A 17,004-nucleotide genomic window follows, 5' to 3' on the forward strand; every position below is an offset into this window, starting at 1 on the left:
ATACAAGTGCACCAAATATGAAAAGAGGATTGAAGATGTGATTTTGAAATGTAAATAGCGCAAGTCCCATGTAACAGAAGATGACATTCTCAGCCAAAAAATTCATGAACTCGAACAACTTTAATGAGAAAGAAAGAACATAATTATGACTCATGTCTACAGCAAACTACTGATTATCCCAAGTTCCCTTGGAATACAGAACTGTTTAGATGAAAGGAACAGAAATTGCTGCTATTTCAAGGGTGGATTTTAAACCCACCTAATTTGCTATACACTATAACAAGGTGTCTTTTAGCTTGAAAAATCATAGTTGCTTGCATGTTTTTCTCTGATTTGTATATGAAAGCTTGACATAGACAACCAGTAAAATACATAAACAGCAAGTAAGTTATATGAGCTTCAATGCAAACTGCAAGGAAGCTGAGGGAAATTAGCTTCACTCATGTTTACAGGGGTGAGCCTGGGAAATGGCTCCTGGTTACACAAGTGGCTGTGCATAATGCAGTCCTGGGTATGGGTACATTAAAGCCTAGAGAGAAAAAAAATTCCCAAATGGACATTTAAGAACCTTCCCCTTTAAAATATAGCACAGTCTTTCTTGCTAGTGTGAATATTATCCTGCAGATGTAAACTCTTATTGCACTGTATGGACATCAGTCTCAATACTCATTTCAAACCAAACTATTTAAAATATAATTTAAAGGTATTATAAAATAAGCTTAAAGTACATGAGTAGGGTAGAATTTCTTCTGTGAAAAAACAAACAAAGCCACAATATTCATTTGCCTTGGGGGGATGTTCTTGATTGTATTTGCAACTGATTATATTAAAACTAATAAAATAAATTTTCCTATTTAACCACATCTGGAAAAAATTGATCATTGCTGCCAAATTTCCACAGAGAAAAAAAGGGGTATTTCTCTTCTGAAGTCACTTTTGAGCTCAGGATTCTATGCCAACAAATCTTGATGTGGAGATAGGGCTGAAGTTTGTCAGTCTGTCTGCAACCAGCCATACATCACTATCCAGAAGGTTACTATGGAGATGGTTTATTCATCCTCAATGGGCTTATGTATTTTTTGTAATATGTTTGTGCTTCTAAAAATAAATATCCAGTAACAGTCACTAAAATTTAACAAAGGAAAAATGAGAGCTGTCACAATCATTAAAACAAATTTGAGAAGCAAAATGGCATAAAACCCATTAGTATATGGGAGGATATTTTGGATCCCATGGCAGCCCCATCAATTATCCCAAGGACACATTCCATAGCCCTCATTTTGTGCTGCAATACTGAACAACATGAAAACAAACACAAAAAATATTTGCAGGTTAGCAGTCTTAAATGTTTTTTAAGATAATAAATGTATGAGAATTAAGTTTAGATGAGAGAAACCAGTTGTCAAAAACTTCCAAGTATGGGATCTTGTGTCCCATAGAAATTATGATAAATTCTTCCATTTCCACTGGGAGCAAACATGATCCCATGTATTTGTGGGAATATCATCTGATGTATTGTTTGAAACAATAGAAAAATGTATCAGGAGGGCCATGACAGGATCTACATTTCTACAAAGTAGATGTCTGTGTTTATATGAAAACCTAGTGAGGGAAGGATACTGCTATGAAGAGCTACAACTGCATACTTTAATTGTTGGGATGAGATAAAGTACTCCACTTTATTGATATTTCATTTTTCATTTAGAAAATCTCATTCAAGACTCAAAAAAAATTAAAGTAGATGCACTATTGTCGCATTTTAGAAACAGAAATTCTTAAATTTCCATTCTTGTGTCTTCAAAACTTCTGGTAATATATGTTTTTTGGAGGAAAGATTTTTTTCTATATCATTGCCTTTGTTCTATACTTTTTCTCAGCAATCTTATTAAATTCAAGCTTTTACTCTTGCCTGAAGTGCTTTCATGGTGTAGCTAATTTTAAACTTCACACCCCTTGTCTCCCAGCAATCTGATCAAGATACAATCTTTATGGGTTTCTTGCAAATCCAGCGTACTGCATCTTTTTCATTTCCCTGTAACTTTACCTCCGTCTACTCACTATGTGCATCGTGCTTCCTCCTACTTCAAACTTCCAGGCTAATTTCAGTAAATGATTGTTAAAGAGAAAAAGATCCCTCATTCTTTTCTGGGTGTTTGCACTCGACATGAACAACACATTTTTCCTTTGGTCTGGGTGAATGTGTCGTGTTCCACAGCACAGGCCTGGTGTCTCTGTTCACAGTGGATGTAACATTTGTAGCCACAGCATCTGTGTCAGATACTGCCAATGCTGGAATTGTATTGCTGGACTTCAATTTAATTTCTTTATTTCTTTTTGCGTGAGCAAATATAATCCAAATATTTTTATTTTTTTTATGTGTGTGTGTGGCTTTGCTGAACTGTGATTTTTTTTTTTTTCTTTTATCTCTAGTTTCTCTGTATTCTGATCTTTCACTATCAGAGCATGGGCTTGCTTGCTAGAAGATTAAATCCAGACTACTTTTCTTTCTTTGTGTAGCAAAAATCCAGGTGTTATTTCAATGGCTAATTTAGAGCAGGCTCCACTCCTTCCTATTCCAGGCACAGCCATGATATGTTCTTTTATCAAAGATTCAGCTCCTTAAAATGGTAAAAGTAGCTTTTTAGCTTCATTCTGAATCTTTTGTGTTCCCCACATAGTTTTCTCTCTTCTTTTAAAAGTCTATCACTTATTCACATGACACATTTATTCACTGGCTGCTACTTATTCAAATTTCTCAGCATGAGTTAGAAAAAATTAAATAAAACAACTGCTTCAGAACTAGTTATTGTCATACGAGATGTTACCTGAATGCCTTTTCCTGGAACATGACACTTGCTGATATAACATAAAAATTACCGACTGTTCTCCTGACTTTACTTTTATTCGTGTATTTAAGCGTAGTGTTTTATTTAGTGTTCAGCTTTTGTGCTTTGTTCAACAGTAATACAGAGCCCATGGAGAGATTCCATTTAGCACTTAACTGTCAGTGCTGTGCAGCATAAATCCCTTCAGAGCAAAACAATTTCTTCTAAAGAGATCTTCTGAAAACCATGTTAAGAAACAGCTTCCATAGGAGCATTTCCCCAAATTGTCATGCCTTTCAGTCAAATATTTCTGTCGTTATTTTAAATAAGAGATGTCAAGACCTTTTGATGAGAAGTAGAAAAATAGGAGCAATAGGCTTTCAACTGGACTTTAAGAATTCCTGGGTCAGCCAAGGAGTTGCACCATACACAGTAGGCTCTGGGTGACATCCTCCCTTGTCTGAGGGGCCTTGAGCCAGGTCCATGCTGTGGTCCATGGGATGATTAAATGCCACTCAAAAATTCCCAATATTTTGAATATCTGTACTTGCAAGAGGGATTACTTTTGTGGGAAGAAAAAGTTAGGATTGAAGTCCTAGATACTGAGTGTTTGGAAGTATATTTTAATAATCATAAATTCCCTTCCCTTGTCACCCACACAGACAATCAAGCTCTTTCCACTCTAAATGAAATTGGCATAAAGCTCTTATACGCCACTATTAGTTTTCACAGGAAAAAAACATTTTAATATACACACAGCAATAAGACATCTTTATTAAACTAAAACCCCTCATTTGTAATGTGGCATTTCTAACTCTCCACGAAGTTTATAAATCTGCTTATACTTTTAATGTAAGAGCTGTAATAAATCACCAATGTCAACACATTGCAGAGTGGAGTATTAATTTTAAGAACACCGGTTCAGAACTAATCCAGGCACTTGGTTTAGGTGTTTAGCTCAGTGAGTTACTGAAAATGGTATTTGCTTTGCTTTGGTAATTTCCTCTGTAAGTAGTGGTTATTACAAAAGATTTGTATCAAAACTGACATGATGTTTATGTATTTAAAAACACATCATTCATGAAATATGCTCCTTTTACTCTCTTTTACTTTTCTATTACTCTCAGCTGTTTTAAGTACTAAGGGAGATGTGCAAAAAATTCCATTTTAAGCTGGGACATTGTTCTGGAAAATGAACTTTCAGTTCAGTTCTCACTGGCAGAGGGAGAAATCAGTCCAGGCTACCTGTACCTTATGCCTTGCTGCAACCAATGGGTTTATCTTACACCAATGTTTTATTTTAACTCAAATGAAAAAAGTTACATGATATAAAAACTATATTAGTTTTACCTTTTCAGTGAGATAAGGAAAGCACATTCTTTTTCCCTCTCCTTCCTTTCCTACACCCCCACAATAAAGTTCCAGCCAACCAGAGCAGTAAATTATGCCAGAATGACTTTTGCAACTTGATTTCGTTTCTAGAACTACTTATATTTTCACTGAGTGTTAGAGAGATTATCTAGGTAAGTAATTAGTGCACCTGGAAGATGAACACACTGAGTACCAATCTCATCTGCAACAAAAATAGAATTCCTTAAAGGACCATCAGAAGGACAAAATGAACATAATCTATGCCAAAGTCCCCTTGTGGCTGGGGAGACAGAACAATGTAAGATTTTTCAAATACTGATATTTTAAGGAACATTTCTCATCTCAAGGGAATAAAGTTAGTATAACAGGACTGGATAAAAGCAGAATGACAAACAGCATTCTTTCCTCTTGAGGGAATAACATTAGCATGGAGGTATTGGGTAGAAGCTGAGTTACATCCTGAAGTTCCTTCCAGCAAAATTTAGTGAATTTTAATCATTGATGGCAATATTGCATTTGTTCACTTGATTTAAAATCTGCTGAAGGAATGTCATCCACCTCTTGCAGGTACCTGCAGGGCTTCTGTAGTTGGACTGATTTTGCTAAAAACATGGGAAATGTCACGTGTCTGGGGGGTGCACCCTACAGTGATATATTCTTGCAACAAAACAGGGAGAGTTTCCGTAGTCCAACAGCAGCTAGGAAGCTAGAATGTAAAACTAATTATGCATTTAAGAGAGATCTAAAGGTGGCAGAGCTATTAAAAACTGCAGAAGTCAATGTTAAGTGATGTTTATAAAATTTATTATCTTTGAATAATGCTATTTAATTAGATCACAGATATCAAAATATCCCACAAATTCAAGGATATTGATAAATTAATAATTGATGAAAATTGCTTTTCCTTAACTCCTTTGAATTAAAATGCAGTGAGAATTCAAACTACCATAATTTTCCTGAGATTACAGAAGCCTTTATTATAACCTAATTGCTTTATTTAATTTCTCTTCTGATTAGAGTTTTCAAAATTGGAAAAACGTTTGGATTTGAACCACTTGCTTGAAATCTTATACAGCTATAATGAATGTTCACAGCATACTGATACAATGTTCATTTCTTAATATGCTTAGATGAAAGAATCAGCAAAAGTAACTCAAATTAATGATAGAATATAAACTTGTTTATGGTGCTAATTTTGATACGCAAGCATATCTGACTCTCAGCTTGCAAACACAGTAGCAGAGAGAAGTTCTTACAGGATCTTTAATGTCCTGGGGAAAAATTCTGGTTTTTTTTATCAGTAGGCTTTGCTACTGAATTAAATGAATTTCACCCCAACAGATTTATAGAAGACACACAATAACTTTCTATTTCCCTATAGATGTGGGAGGTTTAAAGGATTCATAAGGCCTGAGGAAGAAATAGGAAAGGAAAAAGATATAAAAGAAAACAGTAGCACCAAGAGGAAGGAGAGGCCAGCAATATTTTGCATTTCCATGGTATGGCTTACTCTTTCTGTAAGCCATAACTATCACCATCACCAAAGCTCAGCTTGGGAGAAGCTGGATAAACTACTGGCACAAAATATACTTCTGACCACCAACAGCAAAGCAATTCTGTTAGCCTCAAATATAAAGGAAAATCCAGCTATTAAAATGATCATGTCTTGAATGTCTTCACTTAAAAGAGAAGTTTAAACCAAAAATGTTGAAAATTAGGCAGCCAATAAGAATTGGGCATTTAAATTAAATGTTGCTTTCAATCAAATTTGGATTTAGCTCTAGGCTGTTAGTCTTGCTAAGTTGTTTAGAAAAGGGGGTTTTCTGAAAAGTTTTTTTATTTTTTTTTTTCAAAGGTGGCCTAGTTTATAAGAGAGGGAACATTTTTAGTTTTTCATGCAGCACAACCAACTTTTGCTATTATATAGCACTTTAAATGGTACCTAAAAATAACCCCAGAATGACCCCTGAAGGGAAGGTGTCACCGAAGGAGAGGGGATGGTGCTGCTGCTCCCACAGCTTGTCAGCCAAGGTCTTCTTTGGTTCACAAACTAGAAAAAGCCATTTTCAAAGTGCTTATTTATCTTAAATTCCTGAAGTGCGATGTTGCAGGCACAAAGGAAGGAGAACCCCAGTGCTCTGTTGTCTCAAGATTATGTTCTCAGGGATTCCTGCAGTTCAAACTGGCTAAGTTTATTTTAGCTGGACTGCTTTCTGCAAGGATTACGGAATATTATGGATATCACGGATGGGGTGTAATAGAGTGCAGCTGGAAAATTGTTTGAAGGGATATAAAGAAAGAACTTTTGACTGGTCAGCAAATAGTGGTAGTACTGGAATAACTGTGCTCAGGCTGAATTTGGAAAGCTTTGTGAACATTGATGCCTCTTCCATTCCCCAATAGAAACAATGATGGTGATGGAAAATGAAGAGGCTGTTAACAGCCTGTGCTGTCCAGGATTAAGCAAATATTCTTATGAAGTTGAAATCAGGGAATAGACTCTGTGTAGAAGAAAAAGAATAAAAAATTGCAAGATAATAATAACATCACTGAAAATGATGCTTAAGGACATATTCTGAACAACTTGAATGATGCTTTCTTGGAATGTTCTTTCTGGGATGGCAAAACACTGACCATGTGGAAGTGGGAACATAAACTGAGAGTTAAGAGCTATATGGAACAATGGTTAAAAAAATAAGCAAAAGAAAGAAACAGTTGGTGGCTTTGCCAAAGCAAACTTTGGGTAACAAAGAAGACTTAGTTGCTTTAAAACATGACTGTTCCTTGTTCTTTCTGATCAAAGAAAATTAGGAATGTTGTCAATGTAATACAGTTATCTTTAAAATGGCAACGAGCTAATAGATCCTTTGCATCTCTGCATCTATATTAGAATTAGAAGAACTGCTGCTGAATTTTCAAAATTAAAACACAAATTCAATCTCATTTTTCCTTTTCAGTCCTCTCAAGTGTGTTTTTATTTTTTCTGTGACCTGCTACCACAGTCGTAACCTCTTGCAAACAATTCATTTTATGAGGAGGACAAGTGCCATTTATTCTATTTCAATTTGCTGAGAGGAAATATACTCTAATACTAATTGTTGAAGTGTGTTCTTAAAAACAGTTTCCTTCATTGCCAAGTTTTGGATGTAGGAAATAAATTCAGTTAGTCTTTGGCATATTAGGAATTAGTGACTTATATGGGGGCCTTGAACCTATCAGGACTAAAACCAAAAGGTTCTTTTGAAGTCTGTGGTGTCTTTTCTTCATGACTATGAGATTTCAATTTCACTGCTAATCTGACACTACAGGACAAATACTTGCCCCCTTTGCATCTGTTCTATAGACATGATATTGCAGCTTCTACCTACCAATAGTAATGTTTTCCTTCATAGTCTGTAAATCTAATTCTGTGCAAAAATAAAGCTCTAGATCTTTAAAATAGGAATTACTTTATTTTATGTAAGTCAGACAGCAGTAGCAGTATTCACATGCATCTTTCTAATGCCATGTTGTTTTTTGTTTTTCATTTTTTTTATTCAGGGCCTAATCTAACATAAAAGAGTTTTTACTAAATAACTTGTCTAGTTTCTGTGCAACAATTACTTGTTCAGGGTTTCCCATATTTACACTGCTTTGTTTATAGAGGCTGGAGGGGAATGGACACAAGGCCTTACCAGTTTCTGACCTAGGCAGAGCATCTTCACACTGAGAATTGCTCTTGCTCTGGACAGTGTTGAGTGAGATCCTAATGATATTAAGCTCCTTTTATTTTTCTTAAAGACCTAGTATTGATGAGCTAAGTTTTAACTACATTACCTTGGCAGAATGCCACCCTGGAATTACATTGGGCAGAATTATTTGCAATTACTCTGTAATTCTAATATCCGTATCTGAAGCAGGATACTGAACTGGTTTTCTCACTGATCTGCTCTAATATGTCTATATGTGGGAATTTGGGGCATTCTTTTTTTTCATTTCTACAGTCATCTTTAAACAGCTTCCCTGCCTCCTGATGTAGGCTGCTATTCAAGAGTTGAGATTCATTTGGACAAGAAGACTGAGAAATGTGAATAGCAGCTATGTTCTGTGTGTCACACTTTCCCCCAAAGTATTAGAGTACGTGACTTTTCTCATCTGACATTCCTTTACACTTAAAGCTGTAAGCTAGAGTGCTCTATGGAGATGTGATAAATGAGACATAATTGGACTCCAGCTGAAACAAAATAGAAGCTGATGAACTGTTGGAAAAAGTATTGCAAAGATTTCCAGTGTTTTCAGGTCTACTAAATTGCTTGTGGTCTCACTGGTGATGTTTTACTGACATCACCAAAGGAAAATAAAAAAGACAGTAAAACAAGAAGAAATTAAAAATGCTACACTAAGATACATTTTCAACTGTACTTACATCTAAGAGCTCAGGTGACTATTTAAAATAAAATTCAGAATCTGTAGTCAAAAGATACTAATGCACCTTAAAAATACCATCTGTAAGATTCTGTGGGAAAGCAGAAGGTGGGTGAACTAGGGACATATCACCAGGCACCTTGGAAAAATGCTTTTACAAGAAAAATATTAATTACTAAAAGAGTGTGTGCTTCTGAGGGTGCTGAATGTTGGTTTGGAATTTTCCAAAAAAATTTCCAAAACTCCTACCTCTTTTCAGGTTCTCTGGAGGTGTAGAGTGGTCAATTTTTATTTGTGTGACTAAAGCTGAATTAAATGTCAAGATCTTGAAAAAGACCCTCAAACCTGTACCCCATTTCAGTATTGTAGCTCAATGGAAGTATATAGGCACCAAAATATGTGGAAAGATAGGGCACTTATTTGAATCCTAGTCATGATTTAGACATTTAGTCTGAAAACTTTTGACAAAGGGCTTTTTAGCCCTTAATTATGTGCACAGACGGTGCCATGAGAAAGAGATGAGCTGTAGTCAGCTGTTTAGTATGTCTTGCACTGTGCTACCATTTGGTACAAATGTCTCTTTGGAAGGTAGGAAATCCATTATTCGTGTAATGGAAACACAGCTGTGCAGTCACTAAAAAGACAGGATGCTGGCAAGGGCTTTAGACTATTATAATGCCTTATTTACATGTATTTATTTTCTTCTTGCAGTTTATTTTGTGAGAATTCTGGTGTTACCTACATGCTTCTAAAAGTTTTGACCAAACCTTTTGTGCAGTTCTTATAGCTGATAGGGAACTTTGCAGATAATAAGCCTCAAAAGAGAATTGTGAGGAATCAACATTCATGCAAAAATCACACAAGTTAAAAAGGAGAAATGTCAGACTGCAAGAACAGATCTTTGTCAGTAGGCATCACGCAACAGCTCAGATTCCTTATGGCCTCCTATTCCCCAAGGCTCTCTGGGCAGGGCAAAAGTACTGCTGTTTAAAACAATATAAAGTAAAAAAAGTAGCAAAGCTCCCAAACCAGGCAGAGTACTTGGGGTGAGGTCGGTCCCCATTTGCAGCAGAACGCTCGATGCTCTGTAGAGATCCCAGTGTGGCCTCTCCAACCTTGCCAGAAATAGCATCTTAATTGTGTTTCAAAACACAGGCCTCACAGGAAGAGCTATTATGGACCTGGTGACACATACTCATGCAACTGTAAGGCAACACAGGGCTCTAATTAAGGAACCTATTACTAATACCTTCAACATTAAAAAGATTTTAACCTATATGCTGAACAATTTTACTCCATTCCAATTTAGCAGTATAATGTATTATGCACAGAAATCCGAAACAGTTTTTTTCCTAGAGATTTATTCTATAACTGAAGAAGTTATTGATAAATCTAACACAATAACATGAAGTTCAGCATTTCCAAGCTACAGAAAATCATTACCATTGGGAGATAACTATATTTTAAGTAAGAGACTGAGTGTTTTTACCTTTGTTATTACTATATATATTTGGAACTTGCTCATTTATAGCATAAGCAAATGTCATTGAAGTCAAATGGCTTTGGTTCATTTTATAAAATTCTACTGAAGTAGTTTACCTGTATGAAAAATTAAGGAAGACTTAAGAATTGTATCTTTATTTTTTAACCTTGTCACAAATTCTCAGATGAGGGAGTTCTGACTGACTAAATTTGAGGGAATTGTTGTAATTATCAACTTTTAAAAAACATAAGATTGTGTAAGTTATACTTCAAACTAAAGTTAACAATATTTGTTCTAAGGATGGGATATTAAAGTGCACCCTGCTCTGTTTCAGTGCTACATGTTGATGATGTAAAAATATGTTCCTAACCCGGGACTAGATTGATTCCGGTTTGCTTTTTCTCTTCATGAATTCCAAAATTGTTGTTATGAGGGTGGAAATAGGATGGTCTTGTTTTCACAGGCTACATACATAGTGAGAATTCTCTTCACTGAGTCTCAGTTTGGAAGGTCCTTTCAGATTTCTCCATATGTCAATGAGATTTTGGCCTATTGGTTATGATTCCAATTGATATATGTTAGCTAACTGCTGGCATCTGATACTGTGCTGTAAAGAGTAAACTACAACCTTAACAATCCAAGATCATTATTAATATTTAAACAAAATGTTTAATGTTTAAACAGATTGTAAAAACTTTAATGAAGCCATTTCGAAACTAGTTTGCATATGGTATTATGTTCCTTAGCCTACCAGCATCAAAAATGACATCATTTTTCAACAAGATGAGCTTTCCTGTAGAAATACTGCTTCATTACAGTTCTGGGTTACTTCAGAGTATGAATTACATTTGAGTGTGTTATTTTCCAGTTTCTGTGCTTAAGCAAAATGAAGGAAAATGTTTTTTCTTTGCTTTTCAAGAGAATTTCTCTTCTTCATAGGTCCACAGTACTTTTCTTTATTCTCTGTGTGTGTGTGTGTGTGTAAGACACTAGAATATGATATTCCTCATAAAATGCTGATGACAAAGGAGCACATGCTTGATGGCAGCTAATGAGGCCAGGGAACATCTGCACATTCTCAGTTAAGGAATTGCTAATGCAGGTGTACAAAAAGAGGGAAAATGGAAACTACAGAATGAAGTATAGAACCAAGTAGTCTACCAACATTTCTGTATATGGACACCCAGTATTTTCAGTATTATGGATAGGAAAGCAGCTAATTTATTGCATAAACCATAAATGATGCAGGTAATTACTGATGCAGCAGAGTTATAAAGTCTGCTGTTATTAGTTTACTCATAGCAATGTTTCCTAGCTGTTTACCATCCATCATGTAGCTCACAGCTGAAAGAGACAACACAATTACAGCATTTTCACATAAATTTTAAGGGAAGCCACATGTAAAGAGACTGTAGATTAACATTCTTTTAGCATGGTTAAGTAATCAAGAACATCAGTCAGATAATGAGGGATTTTGGTAAGAAATTCAGATTGAAAGACGTGGTAGTATAATTCCTTCTGCAGAAATCAAGATTTTCTTGTGTTGTTATGATTCTTCTTGTTAAACCCATACAGTAAGCAGCTTTAGATTTCTTTATAGCATTATGCTGTTCTACAGGGTTCCATAAGATCTTATGGTACATCTGGTCAAACAATGCACCTGGCATGTCTCCAACCTTCATCTTTTTCTGCTAAACACAGAAAATAGCTGTGCAGAGAACTGGAATTCATTGTACACTTCCTGTCAATTGCAATCCATTTTAAAGTAATAATTATTACAAGCACTATGCATGTGCTGCATATTCAATTTGAGCAAAGAAGGCAAGTGCAGAACGAGGTCAGGGTGCTTGTGACAGAGCCAGGGGCTCTGCAGAGATGCTCTGGCTCTGCAGTCAGGAACACAGGGCTCAGCCAGCACGTCTGACACTGCTGGAGCTCATCAGTGCCTCGGGAGGGAAAACTGGAGCTTAGAAGGGAAAGCACAGGACAGGAATGAGGGGCTGCTTCTCTTCAGGGTACATAGTCTGGAGCTGTAATGATAGCTAATGTCTAGAGACCCCAGCTTTTGGACTTTAAGAAGGGTAGAAGACCGACTTGTGCTGTTTCCAACGTACATTAGTTACCTCAAAATTACCAATAGTTTTTACCTACAGTTTCAGGTATCTGATCCTAATAGCCATAAGATAAATGCTGTGCTTACAACCCTTTTGTGTTTCATTTTCTTTTTTTAAAAAAAAAAAATAAAAAAAAAATCAGGGGCATTTCTGTGTTCTCCCTGATTGTTTTCTACAGGTGCAAAATGAAGATTTTTGCTATAGGCCTTGTCTCAAAAAAGGAAAAAAAATCTGGGTGAAATATGAGAAGACAAGAGCAAGATTTTTCTTAATATTACTAATTTCTGAAGTATTTACCAAAAACTGGATAAAACATGGGCAAAACTATACTAATGTGATTCCAGTACAACTAAATCTTCCCAAATGCTATTTTATTTTCAGACTCTTGTTGTAAAAAGGATTATCTTCTCCAGATCTTTCTATTGAGCTCTGTTAGTTGGTCACCTCTGCTGTTTCCTGAGCAGCACTGCCTGAAGCCTCAGTCTTTATTACTTTTGAGTCTGGACTTCCAGGAGTTCAAGGAGGTTGGAAATTAGGGATTTTTTTGTTCATCTGCAGAAAGGGGACCATGAGACAGTGCCCATCAGAGCTAACTTTTATACTCAGTCTCCACTTAAACGGGAAAATGTGCTTCATGCATGCAACCTATTTAATGTTAATCAAGAATTTGGACTTTACTGGATTCTTTAGGCAAAGACCTCTTATATATTTTTGAAGAGTGCCAGACCTGAATGCCATGCATTAGTCAAAAAGAATTTCCAGTTTACTCTCAGAGGATTAGCCATCAAATACCTTATCTCATATCAGCCAGCCAGCCACACACCTTGGCAGATAATAACCCTCCCATTCTGGTATGAAATTTTCCTGTAGGCACTGCAATTGTGGAGCTCTGGGAAAACAGATTCCTCCTGCACAGCACAGATGCAAAGATTGATTAGAATCTGGTACTGGTGGTAACCTTTCTGAGAGATAACTTTTCCCTCAGTCTTTCTCTCTGCCAATCATTTGTGTAGAAATACCTGATCTCTTGCAGTGCCTTAAAGGTCATTTTTCCCTAAGAGTTGCTGAACAAATCACAACAGCTGTCAATTAGGCTGCTCATTTCAAAAGGATGAGAATTATCCTTGTGTATCTTTATATTTTTGGTACTTTGGCCTTGCTAATAATCCTAATAATCTGGGACATTTTGCTGTAAGTAAGGTTTTCCTCAGCCTTGAAATACTCTCATTATTTTTTTTTTTATAAATTAAGAGCCTGAATTATAAGAGCCATTAAAACCTGACATTTGTGCTTGTATTTTTCTTTCTAGAAGTACAAACTCATTATCTATAAACAGCCCGGTGTTTGGTAATAGAAAATAGTAGACAGTAACCAGAGATAAACTAATATAGTCTGTGTAATACAGAGCCAAACCCAGCTCTCTTTATTTAGTCTCTTAAATTTTCATACAAATAGCAGAACCAAAGCCCCAGGGCACACACATGTCCAGTGTGACTGTGGAGGATTTAAGATAAAGGCATCAAACCATTTAATTTTGTGCTACAGCTCCCTGGGAGGTTAGAGGGCTGCTTCTCCCAGGTATGGGTGCTGGATATCTGGAGTGGGACCCTCACAATCCAGATGCAGTTTGGGTGTTGGCAGTGCAGTGCCATCTGTACCCAGCTGCTCTCCTCTCACACAGAAGGATATCAACAGTAGCTGCAATTCCTGGCAGGTGCTTCTAACAACAAACTCAGGAGAAATCGTTCTGCTACTAAAGCAAATTTGCAGTGCATTATTTATTTTCTTATCAAAAGACAGCTGATGGGAGAATCCTGTAAGTATCATGTATCCAGAGAAAGGAGATTTGTTGTTGCAGTGCTGGCTGTAGTTCTGTTTGTAACTGGTTTACAAGAGCCATAGGCCAGCAGAAAAGCAGTAGAATGTCGAAATCCCAGTGACGGTGTTTCATTTGGATACAGTGACTTCAGTCAACACTCTGCCTTTAGTCCTGCAAAGCTCTTTTTAGTAAACATTGTCTGTTGGCATTCAGGTCACCCTCCTTTGATTAATTTATTTTCTTTTCCCCTTTCAGTCGATTTGGACACCTCCATTGCCGTACTTTTACTCTACTGTTTTACTTTGCTTCTAAAGTGAGTCCCTAATCACAGATGGAACAGCTCCTCAGGGAAGTGGTGGAATTGCCATCCCTGGAAGTGTTCAAAAAATGAGTAGTTGTGGTATTCAGTTGACAATTGGACTCAATGGTCTTGGAGAACTTTTCCTACCTCAGTGATTCTGCTATTCTAAGTCTAAAGCCTATACTTAGATTATACTATAACATATTAGGGTCAAGAGACTATAAAGATTGATTTGCAGTTTTGAGAAACTAAAAAAATATTTTATTACTGTTTTTTCAACCTGTTTTGAATAATGTGATTAATTAGAATTAAATTAATAGGCTTAGAAACATAATCCTTTTACACCAAAGTGTCTTTGGAATGCAGCTTAATTTCTGATCCAATAGTAAATAAGTAGGGATTGATCCCTGTCCTTATTGGAAGATATATAGCTTCATCATCAATGAGCTAGGAACATTTTGAAAACTTCATGTATTTTCCAGAGATTTCCAGGAAATATTAGCTGCTCCCCTGCAAAGTGGCAACTTTTATTAATCAGAGATAATCCTGTCTGCTTTATGGTATGGAGATTAAAATTTGAAGCAATCAGCACTATGTCCATCGGTGAGCTAAGCCCAAGAACAGTTTGAACTTTAAGTCCTCCAGTGCAAACCGATTTGCTCGAGCCTCTGAGTGAGACTGCATGTCTTGGTAAAGTTACTCACAAGTTAAGCAGCACTGAGCTCTCTCGGTGTATCTTTACCTCATTCTCCCACCTTTGTTAAGCCTTGGAGGTGAAGGGCCACTGAAATCTTAACTTGGAATCTTGTGCACACAGCACGCCCAGTGCAGCTGAACAATCAGGCCAGGAGCTCTCTCTCCAAGGCAGCTGCTCCCTTAATGGGTTTGCTCAGGAGCTAAAAACAGGTGAGTAACTGTTTAACTCCTAATGTGATTAGAAAGGCAACTACAACTAATTTGAGAAGGGAACCTTCACCAACAGTTAGACACACCTGTTTCAGAGGAGACCTGAGAAAACAGCTTAGACTGAGGAATGACTGGACACAGGCAGGGCAGTGTGTGACATACTCCCTTGTTGGCTGGACATGTTTTCCTGTGTCTTGTAATTCCCTGTCTCTTCTTTCATAGATGATGCATTTCAGAACTCCCTTTCCAGAAATTCTAACTTGCTGACACTATTTTGTCTGCAAAGAGAATTCTTCATACCCTTGCACACTTAACCAAAAAGAGGTATTTCCCTGCCCCACTCTCGTTGTTGCAGTTCCCCAGAGTTAAAGGAACATAACCAAAAAAGTTACAACTCCTAAGTAGAATGGATAATATTTATGGCCATTAGTCAGTACTGCACCACTAGGAAAATTTGCTCATCTTGGCATACCAGTGAAAGTGGTAGAGGACAGAGAGAAAAACAGGGCAAGGAATGTCATCTTCCTGGAGAAAACACAGCCTTATCCATGAATCCTTTTGTAGAGGTGACCTGTGGGGATTTACTCTCTGCCCACTTTTAACAAACCAGGGATTTCTATTGATCTCACTGCACCCTGCCCAGCCACTGACTTACTTGCAGCAGAGCAAATCAACCCAGCCTAGCTTAACATCTGAAGTCTAATGTAAAATCTGAGCTCTGGTGTCCCAAGATTTAGAGGCAACTGTCTGGCTGCAGCACAACGTGAGGGAAGATAGCAGCTGTAAATAATTCTGGAGAAAGCTGCTCAGAATCAAATAGCTTTCGATCAGATCCCAGCAGTTTCATCTTCTCCTTCACTAAAAATACATTGGATAAATTAAACTTTAAGTGCCTGAAATTCAGGAGCACTCTGTTAGACCTAACCTTGTTGCCATGGAGGACAGGGTCAATCTCACTGTTAAAATCATGATGGTGGTTGTCAGGTCAATGATGATGACTTAAAATTACTGCCCTAAAACATCACCCATGCTAAAAGAAATGATAGTAAAAACACACAGAATGTTTATAAATACTTAATGAAAATTTAATTGAATGAAAACTATCTAAACCCCTCCATTTTCAGTAAATTTTTGTTATCTTATTTTTCTTGTGAGAGTGTTAAAATAATTCATTTATTTGTGGAAAATTAATGTTGGTTTATAATTTCAGATTCTGTAAGTTTCAGATGCTTGAAATCTAATATTTCTCTTTCATGGAATCTTAAACAGTGATTGATGGAATAATAAAGGATACATGGGGACTAATAATTACATGGCATCTTTTATCAGGTCTTTTTAATAGATGTTCTTAAATTTTTATTTAAGAACTGTAGATAAGTTCTCATTTTACATCAGTGACTGAAGAGAAACCTTTTATTTTTTTTTGGAGCAAATGATGATATATTATGGGAAATTCAGAACTTGGCACCAGGGTCAGAAATACCTTCTCTATCACTGCCTACTGGATTTTACCATCAAGCTCTAAAATTTTAAAAGCAAGTAAAAAAATATAAAGAAAATTATGCAAAGCAGTAAAGAAAAAGTATTTGTTTAAAAACAGCTAACACAATCTTGCAATCTAATTTACAGTTTAAATCTAATTTCCATGGTTTTTGGTAGCTTCAGCTTTAGCCTTAACTCACCGTTTTGTCCGTGTGCATTACAGTTCAGCAATCCTTTTTGAAAGATCTATCATATTGTAACAAAAGAGAGAGACTGCTTTGGAATAATTCTGTAAAAGA

The 17,004-nt window shown here is 36.5% G+C and overlaps 1 protein-coding gene across 3 annotated transcripts in view; it reads right to left on the minus strand.

Annotated features, from left to right (window-relative positions):
* Window positions 1-17,004, minus strand: part of SLC9A9 (solute carrier family 9 member A9) — a 188,977-nt gene that overhangs the window by 76,849 nt on the left and 95,124 nt on the right. For all 3 annotated transcript variants that reach the window (XM_086844288.1, XM_086844289.1, XM_086844290.1), the window contains one exon: window positions 5-118. In XM_086844288.1, coding sequence (XP_086700414.1) covers window positions 5-118 — 114 coding nt within the window. The remainder of the gene's footprint in view (window positions 1-4; window positions 119-17,004) is intronic.

Source organism: Cyanistes caeruleus, chromosome 10, assembly GCF_971803275.1.
Source record: "Cyanistes caeruleus chromosome 10, bCyaCae1.hap1.1, whole genome shotgun sequence".
In the NCBI taxonomy this organism is placed as follows: domain Eukaryota; kingdom Metazoa; phylum Chordata; class Aves; order Passeriformes; family Paridae; genus Cyanistes; species Cyanistes caeruleus.